A 20466-nucleotide genomic window follows, 5' to 3' on the forward strand; every position below is an offset into this window, starting at 1 on the left:
ACCTTTTGTGATCATCCCCCACAAAATCTTTTCATAAACATCTGCATTTTGCTTGCAGACTCACAGTTTGCTCAGCACTGATTCCTCTCCCCAAACAAATGAGATGCAGGATCTTGTTATAGCTCTGTGCAAGAGCTCTCATGGGACCCTGAAAACTCAGATCAGAGGGACCCTGAGCATTCACGATGGCAAGATGGCTAGATGCAATGTGATGGATGGCTCCTGAGGTGTGCAAGCCATGCTGGTCAGAAATAAAATGAACTCAAATTCCTCTTACCTAATTTAATTTTCTGGACTTCCTGTTAGCTGCTGCTTGCACACCTGGAGAGCAGCAGAGGTGAAAGCAGCCAGAATGGACACCTGTGGGACACCTCTGGAGTCCAATAAAAACAATTTAAAGAAATCCTGTTTCCACACTAGCATTATTCTGACCTTTTAAATGCAAACTTGGTCTTATGCTGTATTGGATGGTCAATGCAAGAACGTCAACCTTAGCGCTCCTTAAAATCGACCTAATGGTAGTTGCAGTGAAGACAGTCACATTGCAAAATCAAGCAAATCACCTTAAAATTGACTTTATGCTGTACTATAGATATAGCCATAGAAGCATACGTTATCAGTTCCTTCACAGTGATGCCCTATTCTTTTACTTCAACAGCAGAACACTTTCTAAAAGGTCACATGCCCAAGACAATCAGTGCTTTGGGGACAATTCTCTGCCTTGTTGTGCTATGTGCCGCTCAAGCAACACAAAAGGAGTAGAAAGCACCCTCATGTCTTCCTGGCACACAGGAATTTCTTGCTGGTAAAAAGCTAGGGCAGCCAGCTCCTACATTTCCTCCCACAGCTGTTAGTACAGAAAGGCATCTCGGGGGGAGATGGGAAATGGCTGCAGCATGCTGCTTTTCAGCTACCTTCAGTTGGACATATGGTGCCAAGATGACCAGGGCCAGCTGGCACAAGTCTACCCTAACTTGCACCAGTCCTGCAACAGTGAATCAGGGCTGTAAAGGATTGTTGGTCCTCCTCTTTTTCCTTTCTTGGACTGCCCTGGGTGTCCATGAGTGGGAAGGGAGAGATCTTTTGTTGGATTGTTTCCCACACTCAGGTATCTATCCTGTTTTCCCTAAGCTCGTAAGGAAGGAGGCAATGGAATAGACAAAGCTACTCTCCCTTCCTTCCCGTGAATGCACCAGGCAGCCTATCTGGGACTTCCTGAGCAGCTACATCAGGGATAGGAAAAATGCACTGTGCTCTCCTGTCTCACACCACAGCACTTCCTGCTACTGAAGAAGCAGCAGCCAGAGTAAGATGGAAAGGTGATGTCCCCAACGTTTTCCGGTAGCAATGAGGTTGGTTGAACTGCTTCTGTTTAAAATTGCTGGGTGTGGCTCTAACATTTTTTTTCTCAATTCATACTCAAAAACAAATTCTTTTTTTTCATGACATAATTCTTGATGGGTGCAAGAAGCCCAGGCCATAACTAATACATCACTACTTCAGACCCTCGAAAAAAGAGCAGACATTCTAAGGCCTGATCTTCTCACCATTTTTGTACTCATACAGGCTACGTCTACACGTGAAGCCTACATCGAAATAGCTTATTTCGATGTAGCAACAGTGTCTACACGTCCTCCAGGGCTGGCAATGTCGATGTTCAACTTCGACGTTGCGCGGCACCACATCGAAATAGGCGCTGCGAGGGAACGTCTACACGCCAAAGTAGCACACATCGAAATAAGGGTGCCAGGCACAGCTGCAGACAGGGTCACAGGGCGGACTCAACAGCAAGCCGCTCCCTTAAAGGGCCCCTCCCAGACACAGTTGCACTAAACAACACAAGATACACAGAGCCGACAACTGGTTGCAGACCCTGTGCATGCAGCATGGATCCCCAGCTGCCGCAGCAGCAGCCAGAAGCCCTGGGCTAAGGGCTGCTGCCCACGGTGACCATAGAGCCCCGCAGGGGCTGGAGAGAGAGCATCTCTCAACCCCCCAGCTGATGGCCGCCATGGAGGACCCGGCAATTTCGACGTTGCGGGACGCGGATCGTCTACACGGTCCCTGCTTCGACGTTGAATGTCGAAGTAGGGCGCTATTCCGATCCCCTCATGAGGTTAGCGACTTCGACGTCTCGCTGCCTAACGTCGAAGTTAACTTCGAAATAGCGCCCGACGCGTGTAGCCGCGACGGGCGCTATTTCGAAGTTAGTGCCGCTACTTCGAAGTAGCGTGCACGTGTAGACACAGCTACAATGTCCTGGAGGAATGTCATTTTTTTTTAAACTGATAAGGTTATATTGGTACAGCCTCACGAACATGGAGCTGTATCTGTCTAACTCAGGCACAGGCAAATATGGCCCACAAGCCACTGGATCCAGCCCACGGCCCAGTAGGAGCCTCAGACAGGCTGCTTGCCTGCTGTGTCCCTGCACATCACTCAAAGTGGCCAGGTGTGGGGTTCATGTGTTTCTCTGAGCACCACTGAGAGCCTGAGGGATGGGGAGGGGCTTTGCATGCTGCCTCAACCCCCAACAAAATCTGGCAACTCCCACTGGAGCAACCAGCCAATGAGACCTATGAGATTGTGCGAGGGAGGGGAGCGGGGGAGGGCCAGTGAAGACAATACATGGAGTCTTACTTCCCACTCCTTCGCCTCTCCCTGGCTCAGCTCCAGGCGCTCAGAGAAGCACATAGCCCCTGCAGGTGGACACCTGTGTGGTATGCAAGGACAGGGCAGGCAAGGACCCTGCCTGAGACACCTGCTGTGATGTTGGCCAGGAGCCATGTAGGTAAGTATCTATTGGCCAGAGTCTGCCCCTAGCCCTCTCCCCTCCAACACCCCCAGTCACAACCCTACCCCTCTGTACCCCCCAATCGTGCCCCTATATTACTTGCTCTATTTTATTCCCCTTCCCATACAGGAATAAGCTATATGGCTAGAAGAACATTTATATTGGTATAACTGGCAGTTCATGATTTTACTTGTGCCTTTAAAACAAAATCTAAGTCTCAACTAATGTTTCCATCCAACAATAAATGTAATTGTGTGTCTCTGATTTGATTTTGGAACCTTCCTTTTCATACAGAGTATCTTTCACGGTATTTGAGAAGTAAAAATCTAACGCTAACTCATCATAAGACAATACACTTTTAGTCCACTCTGTCCCACTCTTAATATAGATACACATAGCTGCCTCGAAAATACTTCAATAGTCTGACCACAAGAGATGAGGGTACTTGTTCAGTCATCCATTCATTGCTACTCTAATCTTATTAAACACTGACATGCAAAATGATGATGACTGATGTGAACAAGTGATTACTTGACTATTACTGCCTTATCCCTGTTTAACAATGACAGACACCCAAGATCAAAATCAGCTGTTGTTCAAGATGCTAGAATTAAAATAAACACTCACTAAGACCAGTCTGATGGCTGGTGGGTGGTACAACAGAGGCAAAATATCTTATTAAAGTTACAAAAAAGCCTAGAGCTGTTTTAAAGAGCTTTTTTAAAAGCTGATAATGACAAAATTAACTTCTTTTTTTAAAATTGTTGGAATGAGAAATTGAAGTGCATTTTTGACATTATAATTGTGTTCAGCTGATGACATGAGGAAAGTTGAACTTTAAGCCTCATATTCATCTCCTGCTTAATAATTTTTCAAGCCAGATATTTGCAGATGTTTCTGTGTAGCTGGGTCCACTGGAGAACTTACTGCTACTTTTGTCCAAACCAGTTCCTTCACTAAGAACATTCAACAACATTCCTGGCTACATTATTAATAAACTGTAATATAATATAAAGTTAATACAAGCATAATGCAATCCAGGTGTTGTAGGAAATAGTTATGGTGATTCAGTAGGTGGCACTCTTTCCTCCACGTCAGGACAGAACATATATTCCAGCATAGTGTTAGTGGCTATCATGCTTCTGTCTTTCAAATAAGACATACAACTCAGGTGCTGACCACTTGTGGTCACTAAAAGTCTCATGACACTTTAAAAGAACTATAGTGTTAACCTGGGTAGGTCAAATTCCAATACATGTAATTACATTCTGCCAACCTCAGTTCCCCTCTGTAGTTCATATGGTTATGATACTCTTCACTTCCAGTCCTGAAGGGCCACATTGTGTTTCTGTGGATTTTTCAAACAGATGCCATGTAGTCATACAAGCATTTAACTTGGGAGCTAAAGGGTGATAAAAGACCCTGGGCCCAGCGGCGCCTGCCTCGGCTCAGGCTGAGGGGCTATAAAATTGCAGTGTAGACATTTGGGCTTACACTGCAGCCTAGGCACTGGGACCCACACCCCCTTGTGGGATCTCAAAGCACAACCCTAAATGACTACAATCTTATAGCTACGGAGCCTGAGCCTTATGAATTGGAGTCAGATGACCTGGACCAACAGCAGATCTTTTACTGCAATATAGACATGCTCTTAGAGATAACATTTACTAGGCCTGGCCAGATGGGAGAAGACAACAAACCAAGAACCTGCCTTTGCTCTCTCACTGAGCCCTGCAGAGCTTTAGACTTTGGTTGTAGCATGTAGAGTGGGACAACCCACCTGATATACAGGTTGCACTTCTCCAATCTGGTATCAAATCTGAGAGCAGGAGCACCTCAGTGGGACAGGGTAGGTGCGGGAGCCCCCTGCCTGCCATGTGGCAGCGAGGAGGCAGGGGCTGGAGCCCCATAGCAGCTCCAGGGAGACTGGGCTGGGGCCAGAGTCCTGGAGAAAGGAGGCTGGGGCCACAGCAGCCAGGGGAGTGAAGGGCTGTTTGGGAGCAGAAGCGCTGGACCTCGCCTCATCCTGCAAATTCTCTTGTTCTGGACCTATCAGTCCCCAGCCATACCAGACAAGGGAGTTGCAACCTGTACTTCCCTACACACAAATGAGAGGGAAGGGAAAGAAGCCCTGACTTAATGTCCCTCTTCCAGTCATGCAAAGAAAAGAAATACGTAAGAGATATTTAGGCACCTCACCTGGGACTTAGATGCTCAAATAACTTTAAGAAGCTGGGCCCTGATCCCTCCCCAGATCAAGGGGGGAAACACAGAAAGAAATGGGATTCTGAGACCCCTGCGTTCCCTAGTCTGCTCCTACTTATTCACTGCTGAGTAATTCTGTGAAAGCACTTTTAGAAGAGCCTGGACAAAAATTGATACATAAACTTATTTTTTAAAATAGAAAAGCTGCTTCTTTGATGTCAGACCTGTAATGTGATTACTGACTCATTTTATATTTAAATCATTGTTAGCGCTTTTTCCTGGTAGTGTTCAGGTCCTTAACTCTATTAATTTTTGCTTTTGGAAAATAAAATGAAAATGTACATGCTTCATTGGAGGGTGGGGCTGGGGATGAGGGTTCAGTGTGCAGGCTGCCCCAAGGAAAGAGGTCTACCCCCAGCCTTCTCTCGCTACAACAGTTTGAGGATAGGTGAGAAGTGCCTCTCCGTGGTCACTGCAGCTCCAGCAGGCAGAGTCAGGGGAGACTGACGTGTTTCCTGTTGGGGGTGGGTTCATCTGTCCCCCTGGAGCTCCCCAGCCAGAGAGAAGAAGGCAGCAAACTATGCACTTTCTCCCTCACTTCCTGACAAAGGGGAACAGTCAGCAATATCCTTGTACAAAAGCCCCCCCCAGCCCTCTTTAAAGGGTGCCTGGGAAGTGAGAGGCTCAAGCAGTCCCAGATGGAGGGACCTGATCCTGGCCCGCCCCTTTTACCTACTGATTCTCTTTTCTGTATGGTTTTAAAGAAGCAATCCCATTCTAGATACACCCCATTTCCTGGTACAACCAAACACTGACCTTGCTTTAAGTTATGATAAAAGGAAGCTGTATAATTAAGTTTTATGGTCCTAGCTCTTACAGAGTAGGAGTCAATCTTGAGAGACATAGAAATGGACAGCATCTTTCAAATATGTAGTAGATGAATGAATTGACAGGTACTGCATATGGATAAACGGACCACAATCGGAAAAATTAATGCTGTTTAAAAACTGGTGGGCTTTGGATTCACCCTTCTTAAAGCCAGGATCTGCAAGGACTGTAAAGGCCTATTAATAATTTAACTAATGACTGCCTACTTGAAAGAAACATCAATAAATTACAGATTTCAGAAGCATCTACGATAAGACAAAAAGATAACGTAAAGGAATTGATTAAACTTGTTCTCTGCAGTTAATTTAAAATATTCAGTTATAGTCCAAAACAGGAAATGGAGAGGGAATATGTAACCTTACATATCAGGGAAATTGTAGACTTTAAGAAACTAAACTTGCCAATTGCAGAAATATACAGAGTGAAAGCCAAACGATCTAATAGTAAAGATATGATTCATATCCCCATAGCAGAAGAAAGAAATCTGATAAATGAGGCAATGTATGAAAGGATAACAGGGTTGGGATTTTAGATTATTACAATTTTCCTAACTGGGAAATTTTTGAAACGTGGCACGCTGAGCTAGAAGTGACAGAGTAACTGTCTGTACCAGTATGTTAGGAAATTTTATTAAGAATAGGTCTACTACATGTGTACATAAATGGACACAACTGCATTTTTAGGCATTAGAATAGACAAACCCATCTTCCTGTAACTGATGTCCACAGTTTGAAAGACATCTTGAAGGCCCGCAGGATTTCTAATGGCACCAAACCTAACACCTCTGTCCTGCGTCCTGCCCCCTTTCCTTCTCTGTGACCCCCCTCTCCACCTCTTTCCTAAAGCCAAAGTCCCTCAATCCATCCTACTCCCTGACTTTCACCAAGCGGGGGCAGGGGATTGCAGTGTGGAAAGGGGTGAAGTCTCCAGCTGGGGGAGAAGGCTCTGGGGACGAGCTGGGTATGAGGGGCTTGGGGTGCAGGAGGGGCTCTGGGCTGGGCCAATGGATTCAGGGTACAGGACAGGGGGCTGAGGCATGGGAGTGGATGCAAGTCTGGACCATGCTTATTTAAGGCAGCTCCCAGGAAATGCTTGGCAGTTCTTTGCAGTTCCTAGGATGGAGGGGAGGGACATTTTGTGCACTGCCTGCACTTGCAAGTACAATCCCCAAAAACTCCCACTGGGAGCCTGCCTGAGTCCCCCATGTGCCACCAGCCAGACTTTTAAAAGCCCAGTTGGCGGTGCTAGTCGGAGCCATCAGAGTTCCATTTAAATCAGGCTTTCCAATGGAAAACCGGCCACCTGGCCACCTTAGCTGCGTCTTATTTGCATAGAATGGACCACAGGAAGCCCTAGCATTCAATGCTCATTTTCAATTTGTATTCCTGAGATCTCTATTCTTTGAGACCCGTGCCCCCATACAAAAAAGATCAATTGCCCTTCTTAACATGAACACCTTCTGACACCCGTCCCATCTACCATCTCTTTAATTTTACTCACACTAACATTTTCCATACAGATCACTGATTTTACTCAGTTTTCATTTTGTTTTTTAAATCCACAGTTAGGGTCAGATTCTGCACTCATTAAAACCAGTAACAAGTACCTGTACCAGTATCCAGAGTAATTTCACTGACTTCATATTCAACATGACTTGCATAAGTATAGAATACATAAAGGCTGAAGCTCAAGAAATAGGCATGTGACAAAATGTGATAGCTCTCTCTTAATTACATGTAAACACCCCTTTCTGAAAATTCAAACACACACACCCATTGACAGGGTAATAATCTCAGGTTGCTTGTAATTACGGATCAGTGAGCCTCTTGGCATTTGAGAATTTGACAGTTTCTGGATTTACCTTGTCAAATGAATTGTGTATCACAAAATGAGCTTGAGTTTTGTGAAATCCAGAACACCTGGAAAAAATTTCTGCAGATACCTATGCCCATTGCCCCAATTCCTTGGTCCCAATTGCACGAAGGACAAAGATTCTCTACTCTCAACTCCTCTTCCTCCTAACGGAAGGGCAGTGAAGATTCAAGCGCTACCTAATCCTGTACAACATCCTTCTGCCTCAACAGCTCTAATTCCCAGTGTTCCCACCAACAGCTTAAAGAGGATAGCAACAACCATCCTCTCTATCACATTTACCTCTCCTCGCTTTGGGGGTATTGCTAAGGAGACCAACAGACCAGCCCAAAAGTTGCATCTTGAGGAAGAGATGGCTGACCCCCAAACCACACACTGCACTAGCAGAAACAAAAACACACACCAATCTCAGCCTACAGATTTTTTTCATAGATGCATAAATCGCAAAGCCAGAAGGGACCATAGTGATCGCCTTGTTATCTGACCTCCAACACAACATGGTAACAAAACTATCCCAGAACATTCTCCACATCATTTCTTTTAGAATAATACCAAAGTTTGATTTAAAAATTGCCAGAATGGCAGAATCCAAAACGACGCTCGATAAATTGCTAATTAACTCCTGTGCTGAAAATGACACCTTATTTCCAGTGTGAATTCATCTCACTTCAACTTCCAGCCATTGGATCACATTATACCTTTCTCCTAGAACAGGGGTGATGAACCTAAATCCAGACCCCAAGGCTTGTGGCCCTGCTCCCCAGCATTCACAGCCCATGGTGGGTGGGCCAGTGGAGGCTCAGCCTCTGAGGTCAGATCAGGCAAGCCAATGCCAGACCTGGTCCCCAGCTCTGCCTGGAAGGGACAGGAAGCAGCTGAGGGCTCTGGATGCCCCTGCCACTCCTCCTCCTCCCCTGCTTGGGGAAACAGCAGCGTAGCACCACCTGCAAAGAGCCTTTCCCCACTGCTCTGATTGGCCAGAATTCCAGCCAATCAGAACAGGGAGGGCATTGCCTGGCTGCAGCCAGAGAAAAAGTTCCCTGGAGAGGTTTTCTGAAGCCACGGCCATTTCCACAGTCGGGGGTCAGAGCAACAGCAGCGGTGCATGGAGGTAAGCAGCTCCCACCATTGCTCAGGCCCCATCTCTAGCCTGCTCCTGCACCCCTCCCACCCTGACCCCCCCAACCTGCTCTTGCACTCCCTCCAACCCAGAAGCCCCAATCCTCAGCCTCTTACTGCATCCTTCCTCCTTGCCCAGACCCCTCATCTACAGCTCACTCCTGAACTCCATGCTGCTGTCCCCAGCCCACTGAGGCATCTTACCTCCCACCTAGCTCTCCAACCACAGCCCACTCCTGCACCCTCCTTCCCAGCTGTACCCCAAACACCCACCTTCAACCCACTTCTGCGCCTTACCTCCCACCCAGACCCCACACCTGCACCTTGAACTCTGAAACCTCTATTTCTGTTTCCAGGCAGGGCTCCCAGAAAAGTTACTCTGGCCCAGAAGAAGCCCTGAAACTCAGTCCCTATTTCTTCACCTTTCTGACCATAGTGCTGGAGCATGAGGTGCCTCAGTCAGGGTTTTTTTGTTTTTTTTTTGCTTTTCACTTTTATGTGGTCTCCGACTGATATTTGTGGGTCTGCAGCCCTCAACCCCTGAAGAGCTCATTAGAGTGAAGAGCCCATCATCAAATACTTGTTCTTCATGTAGCTACTTTTGCACCATGATCAAGTCACCCTCAGCCTTTTCTTTGTTAAACTAATAGACATTGAGCTTGAGTCTATCACTTTAAGCAATGATTTCTAATCCTTCTAATCATTCTCATGACTCTTCTCTTAACCCTTTCCAATTTATCAACAAGTTTCTTGAATTATGGGCACCAATACTGGACAATATTCCAGCAGTGGTTGCAGCTGTGCCAAATATAGAGGTAAAAAGCTTTCTCTACTTTACCTGAAATCTTTTTAACAAATTCAAGGATCATATTAGCCCTTCTGGCTACAGAACTGCAATGGGAGTTTATTGCCAGCTGATTATTCAACACAGTACCAAATCATTTTAGAACTAATGTTCCCTGGGATAGAGACCCTCTTCTGGTAAACGTGGCCTACATTTCTTGTTCCTGGATGTATACATTTACATTGGATTTACTTGACTTGAACCCTTGTACCCTAAATAAAGCATAAGTCATCGATAAGTCTCCTCCACTTCATTCCATCTTGGCATAAAACTTCTAGCCGACTCCAGGAGTATCTCAGTTGTTGTCCTTCAATCTCAGTAGACTTTCTCCATGTTGTTTGAGGACCTCCTCTTCTGAGTTTGCCTTGCGGGTGCCACTTGAGAGCTTGATGGACTACGCTGGATGATGATTTCCTGAGAGCTGGCCCAGCCATCCCCGCTTTCTTCTCTTGGTTTGAATGTCCAGTGGTTCTTGTCCTGTTCTGTACCAAAGCTCTTCCTTTGTGACAAAGTCTTTCCATTGGATGCGAAGGATGTACTGTCAGGCATCTGTTTATGAATGTCTGTAGCTTGTGATTTGAAGTTGTCACAGTGAGGTGGCTTGTGTGTCTCAATGACCTGGAGAGCTACGCCAGCAGGAGCAGCAGCTCCCGGAAGGGTCACCCTAACTGGACAGGTCAAAGGGTAGAGACCAGATAAATGTGGATACATTTACCTTTAGCCCTATTAAAATGCATAGTGTTTTCTCTCACCCGATGCTCTCCAGACCCATCTGTATCAGGAAACTGCCCTCTTCAGTATCTACCACATCCCCAGTGTTGGTGGTCATCCGCAAATAGTACCAGAGATGATTTAATGTTTTCTTCCAGGCCATTGATAAAAATGTTAAATATCATAGGGCCAAGAACTGATTGCTGCAGGACCTTACCAAACACATATGCACTTGACACTAATTCCATATTTATAATTACATTTTGAGACCTGTTACCCAATTATTCATCAGTTTAATGTGTTCCATATTCATTCTGCACTCTTCAAGTTTTTTAATCAAAACGTCAGACAGTACCTTATGTCTTACCTTAGAAAACTGTATCCTCAATCAAAATTGAAATCTCACCATAAATGACAGCACTCAAGTTTCACAGGATCTATTCTTTATGCCAGAACACTTCATAAGACAAGTGGGCTCAGGGGAAACTTTGAGCAGGAAAATTCTCCCCACAGTGTTCCAAGCAGGGCTTCCTAAGTTCAATGGACCATACATCTCTGTTCCACAGTGCTTAAAGAAACAGGGCAGCAAGTCAGGGAAGTATGCTTCCCTGGTCCTCCTGCTGCCTAACAATGGTAGCTTATCATCTCTGAATTGACAGGGGCAGCAGGGTCCTTCCTGCCCACTCTTGAAGTCAGAAGGAAATCTGCTTAGAAATGACTGAAGGGAAATGGGAATCCTCCCCATGAGACAACTTAAACATGAAAATAAATCAACTTAAGTCACAGATTTATAGTGTCAGCATCATCATTCCACTTCCTCTTGGGATGGAGGACAGGATGAGCCAAGAATCTCATCATAGAATCTTAGAATCCTAGGGCTGGAAGGGACCTCAGGAGGTCATCTAGTCCAGTTGCCTGCCTAAAGCAGGATCAACCCCAACTAAATCATCCCAGCCATGACTATGTCAAGCCAGGACTTAAAAACCTCTAGGGATGGAGATTCCACTACCTCTCTCAGTAACGCATTCCAGTGCTTCACCACCCTCCTGGTGAAACAGTTTTTCCTAATATCCAAACTATACCTCTCCCTCTGTAACTTCAGACCACAGCTCCTTGTTCTGCCATCTGTCACCACTGAGAACAGTCTCTCTCCACCCCCTTTAGAGCTCCCTTTCAGAAAGTTAAAGGCTACTATCAAATCACCCCACATTCTTCTCTTCTGCAAACTTCTTCTGTGTCTCACCCTCCTTACAAACCACATGGGAGGATGACATATAACAAGCAGTCCTGTAGCACTTTAAAGACAAAGTTATTTATTAGGTAATGAGCTTTCACGGGTAAGACCCATTTCCTCACATTTGTGAATCTACAGACTACCACAGCTACCCCTCAGCCTACTAATCATGAGAGGGTGGAGCAGCTGGGGAAGAAGCACCAGAATTATCTTTGCCTCATATGTAGGAGAATCAGATGGTGTCTCCTCCATGGAAGAAGCAGGGAGCTTGGTGTTTCAATAGGTGAAGAAACTCAAAAATATAACAAATTACTTACTAACAGTAAACAAAAGCAAACAATTTGAAGTTCTGATCCTAATTTTGTGAGGGTTTTATTTAAAAAAAAAAAGAAGAATCAGGGAGGATGTGTTTACTGAACTCTAATTTTACTATGATAATCATTTATTTTATTAGCACACAGTAGCCGTGTCTACACATGCACGCTACTTCGAAGTAGCGGCACTAACTTCGAAATAGCGCCCGTCACGGCTACACGCGCCGGGCGCTATTTCGAAGTTAACTTCGACGTTAGGCGGCAAGACGTCGAAGTCGCTAACCCCATGAAGGGATAGGAATAGCGCCCTACTTCGATGTTCAACGTCGAAGTAGGGACCGTGTAGTCATTGCGCGTCCCGCAACTTCGAAATAGCGGGGTCCGCCATGGCGACCATCAGCTCAGGGGTTGAGAGACGCTCTCTCTCGAGCCCCTGCGGGGCTCTGTGGTCACTGTGGGCAGCAGCCCTTAGCCCAGGGCTTCTGGCTGCTGCTGCGGCAGCTGGGGATCCATGCTGCAGGCACAGGGTGTGCAACCAGTTGTCAGCTCTGTGTATCTTGTGTTGTTTAGTGCAACTGTGTCTGGGAGGGGCCCTTTAAGGGAGCAGCTTGCTGTTGAGTCCGCCCTGTGACCCTGTCTGCAGCTGTGCCTGGCACCCTTATTTCGATGTGTGCTACTTTGGCATGTAGACATTCCCTCGCAGTTGAACATCGACGTTGCCAGCCCTGGAGGACGTGTAGACGTTACTCATCGAAATAGCCTATTTCGATGTAGGCTTCACGTGTAGACATAGCCAGTTTGTTGTTCAGTACTATGATAGTTACTCCCATGTCAAGGTCCTTCTCTGGTTACAGTATTTGAACTTTTTTCACTGTACAGTACTCTCCTCCTTTATGATGCTTTGCATATATTTGTCTACATAGTGAAGGGAGCTCCATAACTCCACATGCCAGCAGAACTGCTGCGAAGGCCTCTGGTGTCCTGACTGACTAGTCTTGACTTCCTGATGCCAGTTCTCCTGCCATTAGAATTGGGGCATGCCTCCAGAGAAGAGAGGGTCATGCTTTTCCTGTTGTAAAGACATATCAGGCCTTGATCATGAGCTCATGAATGAGAAACAGGCCAAGCGAGCAACCAGAGAGTGTGGCCTCTACAGCCCGCACTGCATGTGAGATGCAGCCATTATTTAATGGGAAAGAGGAGACCTAATACGGGAATGAGTGGCTGAGCCTGGAAGGGCAGTTTGGACTATTTGTTTACTAAGGGAGATAAGTGTCCCTTTGTTAAGAAAGCATCTTGGACTAATTTCATTACACATGGATTAGCTGTTCCTTTCAGTGACAGGGTAATTCTGTCCTTAGTGATAAACATGCTGGAAACGATTTGAAAATGGGCATGGCTCCTGGGTGAATTCTTGCCTCCCCAAATGTTACAAACATGTTCTACAAGGCAAGGGGGTGAGAGTTTAGACTGATTTATCTCTGAGCCCTGCATACACACATTGACACAATTATATTATTATTTGGAAAGAAAAATTAATGGAAAATAACTGCAATTTCATATGTATTTCACAGTAATTCACTCCATAAAGAGCTGCTGTCACACCAAAAGGTACAGTGGCAAATTTAGACATGGAATACGGTAAAACACAAACATGTTGTAATGAAGTGAATAAGAAAGGGCAATCACTTAAAAAAATACCACTTGACATTGGGTGTATGCATATGTATATATATAACCACTTGCCTAAATGACTTTAGGTCAGCAAGTCAGAAGCATCAAGTAACGTAAAGCAATTCAAAACCAACAAATCCAAAGTACCAAATTAGATTCAAACAGCATTATTAGAGTTGGACCTGAACCATAAATTTAGATGCACATCTGAATATTCCCAAGATTTGGGAAAAAGTGGAAGGGAGAGATTTGGATACAGAGGTCCAGCTTGGACCTTCCGTAACTGATATGACAGATAGAATGAGAACATATTCAGAACACTCCAAGCTCCTGGCTTAGGTAGATATGTAATTTCCTAAAAGATCAACTCATACAACCAAGATTCAGAAGGGTAGCTATGTTAGTTCAGAACTGCAAAAATAACAAGGAGGCCTGTGGCACCTTATAAACGAACAGATTTATTTGGGCATGCTGTCCATTGGCCTGGTGGTCCTGAGGGATCCCAGGCACCTGGGGGTCCTTGCATTGGTGGGACATATGCCGGATGCAGTCTGCACCTCTGCCTCCCTCCCCAGGTATGCAGGTTGTGGTGCTATCCACAGGTGCAGGTGCTAAGTGCCATGCATGGCCCACTCTGTGGCCTGGTGGACACAGCCGTCCGGGGTACATCTGGACAGGGTCCGGCAGTGGTGTGGCTGGCCTGCTGCCAGCTATGGCAGGAGCCGCTGACCCACCCTCCATGCCCTGGGGTGTCTGAAGTGCCGGTTACCTACTGGAGGGTCCCTCAAGGACTTCGGGGGAGGCCTGGGTGGAATGTGCCCAGCTTGAGGATCCAGATGGCAGTGCAATGATCAGGGACACCACCTTGTCCAATGAGGGCTCCGGCTCCAGCTCCTGCTCCAGGGTCCCACCGATGGTCCCAGCTGTTCCTCTGGCTCCTGCTGGGGCTCTGTCTTGGGCGCTGCGGTGTCAATCACCATCCCAGGCTTAGCTGTGTCCTTCAGCCACAGCTACTTTACTTTTGAGCAGACCTCATCAGCAGTTCAGGGGGAGGGGTGCCCCCAGGCACTCAGGCTGGTTGACAGGTGCCCGAATGCAGCAGTTTTCTGGTGACAGCTGCTGGTCTGGGGGAGGTCCTCCTCATCCCACCACAGCCCAAGGGGGTCCTTCACCTTGGCTTCTATCAATAAGGGGACCTCTTCTTTGAGCCCTGGCTGGGCTCCAGGGAACCCTCCATCAGCTCGGAGGAGGACCACTGGGTGGGTGCAGTGGTCCTGGCCACTGGCCATGGTGGAGTAGCTGGTGGTGCTGGAACATTGCTCGGAAGACATACTGCTGGACGCATGCTCTCAGCTTCCTGGCGTGGGGTTTCTGGGCCCCTTGCATCTTTAAATGCAGCCAGACAGGAAACTAAAGAGCCCCAATGGTGCTGGCAAGGGCATTGCCATGCTCCACTGGCTTGTGCCATGGAGGACTGCACTTTCAAAAGAGTAGCCCGCAGAGTGTCTACACACATTTTCTTTCTAAAGAAGGCACTCTTCCTAACACAGGAGTAGAAGTGGAAATGCACTTATGCTAATCATGCTTTTTACCCTTCTCTGAACCTCTTCCTATTCTAATATATATATTTTTTTTAAGATGGGGAAACCAGAATTCCATGCAATATTCAAGCTGCAGGCACACCAGGGATTTATATAGTGGCATTATGATATTTCTGTGTTATTATCTATCTCTTTCCTTAACCGTTCTGAAAATGCTGACAAATATTTTACTTCAGCTGCACACTGAACTGATACTTCTGAAGAACTATCCACAAATACTCCAAAATCTTTTTCTTGGGTGGTAATTTACAAACACTATTTTATATGCACACTAGAAAACTGACTTGGCATTGCTCAGCTATTTAAGTGAAATAAGTTCTTTTTCTGTTTGGAAAATAAAAGGAAAAGGGATATGGTTTATGCAAATGATTGGGGGCTAACTGTGTGGGCAAGGTGTGGAGAGGCAGCAGGACTCTCCTTTCATGGCACTGTGTCTGAGTGGCTGGAGTAGGGGTCAAGTTAGAGAAGAATAGAAAGAAGGTATATTGAACCATGATCAAACATGCTGATGACATAAATCAGTGGAGAGATAGCAAGCAAACAGGAAGAAAAAAACTAAACAGCAAAAATACCTAGCAAGAATAAACTGGCAAGATTATTCATCATCAAACAGCTAAGAGAATGCTTGGCAGCATAACTATAATATACTGGAATTGTCCATAACTACACTGTACTAAAAACACATACATAACTTTAAGTATGTGCATAATCCCACTGGCTGGGTCTACACATGCCCCTTTCGAAAGGGGCATGTTAATGAGCGGGTTTGAAAGATGCAGCAATTTGAAAGTGAGGCTTTTCGAATCGTGCGCCACCCGTGGAGACGGGACCTTCCAAAAGGACCCCCCCGAGTTTTTGAAAGCCCTTTTTCCGATCATCGGATAGCTGTGGCTACATGCAAGATGGCACTTCAAAGTTTAACACTTCGAAGTTGCTGCAGGGGAGAATTAGCTTAATGAAGTGCTGCATATGCAATGCAGCACTTCATTAATAATTTCCTCACACCCTACTTACCATCCTCCCTTCAAAGTAGGGAGCTAGTGTAGACACAGCCAATGTGACCCAAGTATCTGAATTTAACCACGACCTATATAAACAGCATATGACCCAATGCACCAGAGAAGTCAACCACATTTTTTGTGCACTATGCAGAGCTCTATCCTCTGGTTTCTGTAACCGTGGCAAGAAAATGTTCTACGAATGTTAAACTTCAGCTGAAAGAGGTTCTCTTTGAAATACTTTTATTGGTCTTTTGACAGCCTTAAAGCTAAGGGCACACACAGTTTTTTTCCATCCTCCAACAAGCTCCTGAGTGCAGGCCCTAACACAACAAATGATGTTAATATAATATTTCCTTCCCCCTTTATGAAAGAATGAACAAAATGGTCTCTTCCTATTTTGTTTTCTTCAGAAACACACATATTGGTTGCTATTTTCCCCTCTGACTTCTTTTCGGAGTTAATACAGACTAGAAGGATTATTAAATAACAAGGTAGAAAATCATCAAGGAACGTATTTCATAACAACAAACTGTGGTATTGCTTTGGAAAGCCTTGAATGCCAAAACCAGACTTGGGTGTCTGACCTCTAGTGAAGAGAATGACAGCTATATTAAAGTAAATATATAAGAGGTACCTACGTTTTCAAAAAGGTTGGGATTTGCATTAGTGGCATATTCATGTCACCCTTGTGAAGAGGTACAGTATCAATTGTTCCAAGGACAGCAGACTTGCTGCTATTTTTAACAAAGCCCTCACTGCAACTGTTCAGCTCATAAAACCTCACAACAGCAGTAGCTTAAACCCTGCTCTGCATGAACATGTTCTTCCCACTTTAGCCAACCTTCGTAAACAATAAATGTTTTCTCAAAATCCCACGACAGTCTGATGAGGTTACTAACAAGAGGCAGACATGTCAAATTTGTTACAGAGCTGGACTGTTTTCAAGGCTTCCAAAAGGCAGCTGTTACAAGTAATGCATCAGCCATGCCTGCCCCCTAGGTATTTCTGGAAAGGAGAAATGACATCTCGTGAAGGTACAGTGTGTGTGACCTGGCTATTCATAAAGACATTCTTTAATAAATATGTTTACTTGTAAAGATGTAACTGCATTCTGTCCCAGACGGACCCTCATTAAGACTGACTGACACCCATTCTACTGACACACACACACATGCAACTTACTTCTGTGAAGGGCTTACTTATTAAGAGCAAATACTTTGATAGACTCTCATGGGAAAACAGCATTGCTAACCAAAGTCCAGCACCACTAGTTCTCAAACACCTTCCCCCTGCACTTCGGAAAAAAGCTTTACAATGACCTTATGCATAATGTGAAGAATAAAGTGAATGAAAATATTAGGCATACTTTGTGGTCTATTCATTTAGGAGGGATTTTCAAATGTATGTAAGAAAATTAGGCACTCAGCTTCCACTGACTTTCAACAGGAGTAAGGTTCCTTAATGCCAGTTGAGCCTTTGAAATTCTCATCTTTAACCTACACATGTAAATACATAATGACAAATGGATTATTCATTTTTGTAGGCCAGTTATTCTAAAACACCTCATTTGTAGACACTAGGGACAATGATGGTGGTGAGGTCTGGGGTATCATTTCTTAAAGTATTGAAGTTTAGGAGTATTCATAAAATCAGGCAAAAGGCAAGTTCGATTTAGGATAAGAATATTACTCATTCTACAGTCCTGTTGAGTACAAAAATGATATGCTACTGGGCACATCACTATTTATTTCATCCTCAGTGTTTCCAATTTGCCAAACTCTTCAGCTGAGTATACATGGTGCGGCTTTCCCTGCAGGTCCGTGCTAATGAGCAGCCTCAAAATTGCAAATGGCTGCTCATTAGCATGATCCCACAGCTCATTAGCATAGCCGTGCAAGAGCCCGGTCTCAGCAGAGGTGGGTGCTGACAGTAAAGAAGCTGTGTGGACATGCCCCTGCCGGCAAAAAGCCTGCATGTCCACATGGCCTCTTTACTGCCCCCACCCTCCTCTGCCAAGACCAAGCTCTCACACAGCTATGCCAATGAGCTGTGGGACCATGCTAATGAACAGCCATTTGCAATTTCGAGGCTTCTCATTAGCATGGACCTGCTGGGAAAGCTGCGCAGTGTAGACCCAACCTTCTTGTACAGAGTCTGGATCCAACCCCTTTTCACAGGACACCTGTATTCCTTGGACATGTAAGGGGCTTGTGATGTGTTCCTCTTCAAGTATGGGCAACAGCTCTGTTCCATCTATACATTTGCTACGCTATTTCACAGGAAGATTCACATAACGCTTGCATCACTGCTGTGTTTGTGGCATTAACGTAGAACACTATGCTATTTTATAAGAAGTACACGGGATGCTAGCCAAGCATCTGAGTCCTACTGCACAGTCCACTCCTTCTGAAAGCAGACTTAACGCAGGCCTACACTAGAAGCAGTATATCAATACAGCTGCATCGACACAGCTATGCCTCTGTAGCACAACCAGTGAAGACGGTCTCTTCCATTGGTATAACTACTCCACTTCCTTGATTAGGGGGAAGCTATGCTGGCGGTGGAGCATCTCCCACAGACATAGTGCCAGTGTGGACAGGGCTTACTTCGCTGTAATGTGCATTGTTCAGGAAGGTGTCTTTTTCACTCTTAAGATAAATTGGCTTAAGCAATCGGTGTCGACCTGTTCTTAGTTCTCCCTAGTAAAGAAGTTTTACATCTTTTATTTTTTTCATTTGTGGACTTGTAAAACATTTCAAACAACGGCACGGATCCTTTCGGAAATTTAAGACAAACTCTGGGGACACCCCCAGCATGTGCATGAAAATCAGCATTCTGGGGCAGGAACCACATTTCACCAACCACTCACACATAAACCCCAGGGGTCTAGAGACCACAGGCTGAAAACCACTGCTCTAGCAATCAGAGAGTGGGGTTGGTGTAGACCAGTCACCCTCTCCCTACAGAGCGCCCCCTCCTGCTGTAAGGGGAAAGCCCTCAAGTCTCCCTCCCCAGCCCTACAGAATCACAAGACAGCCCCCTCCTTCTTTCTAATGGCTAGTCTCACTCAGATCAGCACATGTTCCAGCACCAGTGGCACGGGGCAGCAGCACCCACCGTGCCCGCGACCACATCCGCCGCTGCTTTGCTTGCTGGTGCTCCCCATCACCTCCAGCCCCGGTTCCCTCCCCCCCCACAACCACGAAGGGAGAGTTTCCAAGCGCCCCCTTCCCTCCCCAACGCTGAGCCGCTGGGTCCCGATCCCCACCCCCAGCAGCGCGGGGATGGTCTCTCCCCCGCCCAACACCCAATCCTGGCGCTGATGTCCATGTGCCCCCCCAGGGCAGAGATGGTTTCTCCCCCCGCCCCATCCCAGTACCTTATGCGGGGCTCTGAGCAGGCGGTGCACGCCGGCCAGCTGGGTGATGAGCGCGATGTCCTCCCGGAAGGTGTAGAGAGGGGGCCGGGTGGGCTCGGGGAAGCTGGTGCTATTGAAGGGGTCGGTGTCATCTAAGAACTGTACCCTGCAGGCCAGCGTGGCCATGGTGCCTCCATGCACGGCCCCGCGGCGGCACAGCGCAAGGGGGGCGCCCCTCTCCCCCGCAGAGAGCAAAGTTGGAGGCCGGCAGCGGGGCGACGCCGCGGCAGGTTGGCAGCGACCAGGCTCCTCTCCCCGGGCCCAGGCTGAGCCGCAAAGCCGAGCGCTAGCACGCGGGGCTCATCGCCCGCTCCCCAGCCGGCTCCACGCGCTGCGGGCGCCCTTCAGGCGGAGGCAGGGCAGAGCCCCGGGGCGGAGCGGCCGGCGGCCGAGGTGCGCGGGCAGCCCGAGAGCGGCGGCGGCGGCAGCTGCTCCCCCATGCTCCGCCTGAGCCGCTGCACCGAGCCGGGCCGGCGGGCTGCTGCCTGTGGGAAACCCTGGCTGGCTCAGTCCGCAGCGAGAGCAGCCGGGGCCGCAGGCGCCCCCCAGCGGCGCCGGGGAAGAGCGTCACGTTCCCCGGCCCGGGGAGAAGGGAGGGCGCCTGCCCAAGCCCGGGCACTGGGGCGGGGGCAAACAGCAGCGCCCAGGCCGCCAGGAATTGGCGCCTGGCGGGAGGGGGGCAGCGTGCTGCACTCTCCGGGGAGAAGCGCCTGGCTGAGGGCACCCCACTCCTGCCGCCCGGTCTGCCGGGGTGGGAGCGCCCCAGCCAGGGAGCCCTCACACTGCCGGAG

At 47.1% G+C, this 20466-nt stretch overlaps 1 protein-coding gene across 6 annotated transcripts in view; it reads right to left on the minus strand.

The window, feature by feature from the left end:
- FHOD3 (formin homology 2 domain containing 3) overlaps positions 1-20172 on the minus strand; it is a 639020-nt gene extending 618848 nt beyond the window's left edge. For 5 of the 6 annotated variants that reach the window (XM_074988019.1, XM_074988017.1, XM_074988015.1 and 2 more), the window contains exon 1: positions 19637-20172. In XM_074988019.1, coding sequence (XP_074844120.1) covers positions 19637-19801 — 165 coding nt within the window. In that variant the 5' untranslated portion in view covers positions 19802-20172. The remainder of the gene's footprint in view (positions 1-19636) is intronic. The other variant, XM_074988018.1, reaches the window with a different exon arrangement.
- Between the last annotated feature and the right edge of the window lie 294 nt (positions 20173-20466).

The sequence above is a fragment of the Carettochelys insculpta genome, chromosome 2, assembly GCF_033958435.1.
Source record: "Carettochelys insculpta isolate YL-2023 chromosome 2, ASM3395843v1, whole genome shotgun sequence".
NCBI classification, from domain to species: domain Eukaryota; kingdom Metazoa; phylum Chordata; order Testudines; family Carettochelyidae; genus Carettochelys; species Carettochelys insculpta.